The sequence below is a fragment of the Camelina sativa genome, chromosome 18, assembly GCF_000633955.1.
Source record: "Camelina sativa cultivar DH55 chromosome 18, Cs, whole genome shotgun sequence".
Taxonomy (NCBI): domain Eukaryota; kingdom Viridiplantae; phylum Streptophyta; class Magnoliopsida; order Brassicales; family Brassicaceae; genus Camelina; species Camelina sativa.
The window spans coordinates 17,354,833-17,357,382 of record NC_025702.1 but is presented as its reverse complement, the minus strand read 5'-3'; the positions used below and the strand labels follow the sequence as shown (position 1 = coordinate 17,357,382).

Below are 2,550 nucleotides of genomic sequence, written 5' to 3'. Positions count from 1 at the left end.
TCTCCAGATCCACTTCCGTCGTCGCCAAATTCAGTTTCTTGGCGTTATGGATCGTCTTCTTGATTTCTTCATCTTCTTTTACTTCTACAGGTTACTTCTTATCTTCATTACCACCACCAATTGTTCTGTTTACTCGTCTTCTTAAAGCTTTTTTCAGCTTCCCCATATTGCTTCTTGATTGAGATTTCACTGTTTCTGGGTTTATTAAAGATCACTTTCTTCAACTGATACTATATTCGTTGCATCTTGGTATCTTCAAATTTAACTGATTTGTTTGTTTGAATTGATAAAAGAGATCCGATTAATCCTTTACTTTGAACTGATTGAGATTAACATAGATCTTTACTCAATTATTTGCATTGTGTTCAGATCCTAAAAATCAACACTTTCAATTCCCATATTTGTGCTTTCCTATGTTTTTACTAGATCAGTCAGTTCTGCTTGTATAAGAGGAAAAAACAGAGATTCAAGTTTGCTGATCCAAAAATAGAAACTTTCTGAAAAGTATTTTAAAACTTAATCATGCAGAAGAAATCTTTTGGTCTATTTCTACAAACCAATTTGTAATAATAATCTTGAGATTGAAACAATTACAATGTCGGTGAGCTAAGCTGGATCAGGATGAACAAGATTCTGACTTTCGTTGAATCCTTTTTTTTAATTTGCAGAAGCATATGATGCGCTTGATCCAGAAGGGAACATTACAATGAAATGGGATGTCATGAGTTGGACTCCTGATGGCTATGTTGTAAGTTTAGCAACTGGAACAAAAAGATTTAACCTTACTTAATCGTTTTCGATTCATCTAAAATGTTTATGTGTTCGATCCAGGCTGTGGTTACCATGTTCAACTTCCAGAAATACAGACACATTCAAACTCCAGGATGGACATTAGGTTGGAAATGGGCTAAGAAGGAAGTTATTTGGAGTATGGTTGGAGCACAAACAACCGAACAAGGTAACAACTGAATGTTTCAGGTTCCAGTCACTTTAACTTTTGACTGTGGTGAATTATCTGGGGAAATGATATAATGTTTAAAACAGGTGATTGTTCAAAGTACAAAGGAAACATTCCTCATTGTTGTAAGAAAGATCCAACGGTTGTAGATTTGCTCCCGGGGACTCCTTATAACCAGCAGATTGCTAATTGCTGTAAAGGCGGTGTCATGAACTCATGGGTTCAAGATCCTGCCACTGCAGCTAGCTCGTTCCAGATCAGTGTTGGCGCGGCTGGAACCACAAACAAAACCGTTCGGGTGCCAAGAAACTTCACTCTCCTTGGACCTGGTCCAGGTTACACTTGTGGTCCAGCAAAGATTGTGAGGCCAACAAAATTTGTCACAACGGACACACGCAGAACCACTCAAGCTATGAGTAAGAGAACTAAGACTACTTTTTTAGAAAACGTTAATGTTTAACATTGTTTCTAATCTAACAGACTGGTCATATTTGAAATTACTGCAGTGACATGGAACATTACGTGCACATACTCGCAGTTCCTTGCTCAAAGAACTCCAACTTGCTGCGTTTCTTTATCTTCTTTCTATAATGAAACCATTGTTGGATGTCCAACTTGTGCTTGCGGATGCCAAAACAACAGAACCGAATCCGGTGCCTGTCTCGAGTAAGTTATTTGAATGAAATTTTCAACTCCCACTCTTTTGTTCTCTGTTCAATTTTGAATCATAAAGGCTCATACTTTAATGTAATGGCAGCCCGGATACACCACACTTGGCCTCAGTTGTGTCACCGCCGACAAAGAAAGGAGTGATATTACCGCCACTAGTGCAATGCACAAGACACATGTGCCCGATCAGAGTGCATTGGCACGTGAAGCAGAACTACAAAGAGTATTGGCGAGTGAAGATCACAATCACAAACTTCAACTATAGATTGAACTACACACAATGGAACCTCGTAGCTCAACACCCAAATCTGGACAACATCACTCAGATCTTCAGCTTCAATTACAAATCTCTCACTCCTTACGCTGGATTAAGTAAGTACAGAGGAACATAAAAAAAAGAGCTCCTCTGTTCTCTCTCCCTCTATGCTTATCTCTCAAAGACTTGACCTTTTTGATGGTTTTGGTATTTTTTTGCAGACGATACAGCAATGTTATGGGGAGTCAAGTTCTACAATGATTTCTTATCAGAAGCAGGTCCACTTGGGAATGTTCAATCAGAGATATTGTTCCGTAAAGATCTATCAACCTTCACATTCGAAAAAGGTTGGGCTTTTCCACGCAGGATTTACTTCAATGGAGACAACTGCGTCATGCCTCCTCCTGACTCTTACCCTTTTCTTCCCAACGGTGGTTTCCGGCCAAAATACTCATTCTTCGCCGCCGTGCTTCTCCCTGTTCTTGTCTTCTTCCTCTTCTCCGCTTAATCTCAGATTTACGGTTTTGCCACTGGGGTATTACGGTTAGGGTTTCTACGGTGTAGTGGTACAAACGTTATTTATGATTCTTTCCTGTCCTACAAACTATAAATCTTTTGATACATTTTTTTTTTAATATATATAGTTTTCAACTTCGTTTTTTTTTTT

At 38.7% G+C, this 2,550-nt stretch overlaps 1 protein-coding gene across 2 annotated transcripts in view; it reads left to right on the top strand.

Annotated features, from left to right (window-relative positions):
* The window catches only part of LOC104762200 (protein COBRA-like), a 9,701-nt gene continuing 7,157 nt past the window's right edge, over positions 7-2,550 (top strand). Inside the window, exons 1-7 of one of the 2 annotated variants that reach the window (XM_010485446.2) lie at positions 7-90; positions 669-748; positions 832-958; positions 1,045-1,374; positions 1,465-1,624; positions 1,716-1,999; positions 2,105-2,538. In XM_010485446.2, coding sequence (XP_010483748.1) covers positions 707-748; positions 832-958; positions 1,045-1,374; positions 1,465-1,624; positions 1,716-1,999; positions 2,105-2,391 — 1,230 coding nt within the window. In that variant the 5' untranslated portion in view covers positions 7-90; positions 669-706 and the 3' untranslated portion in view covers positions 2,392-2,538. Of the gene's footprint in view, positions 91-668; positions 749-831; positions 959-1,044; positions 1,375-1,464; positions 1,625-1,715; positions 2,000-2,104; positions 2,539-2,550 lie in introns of those variants that run through there. The other variant, XM_019240409.1, reaches the window with a different exon arrangement.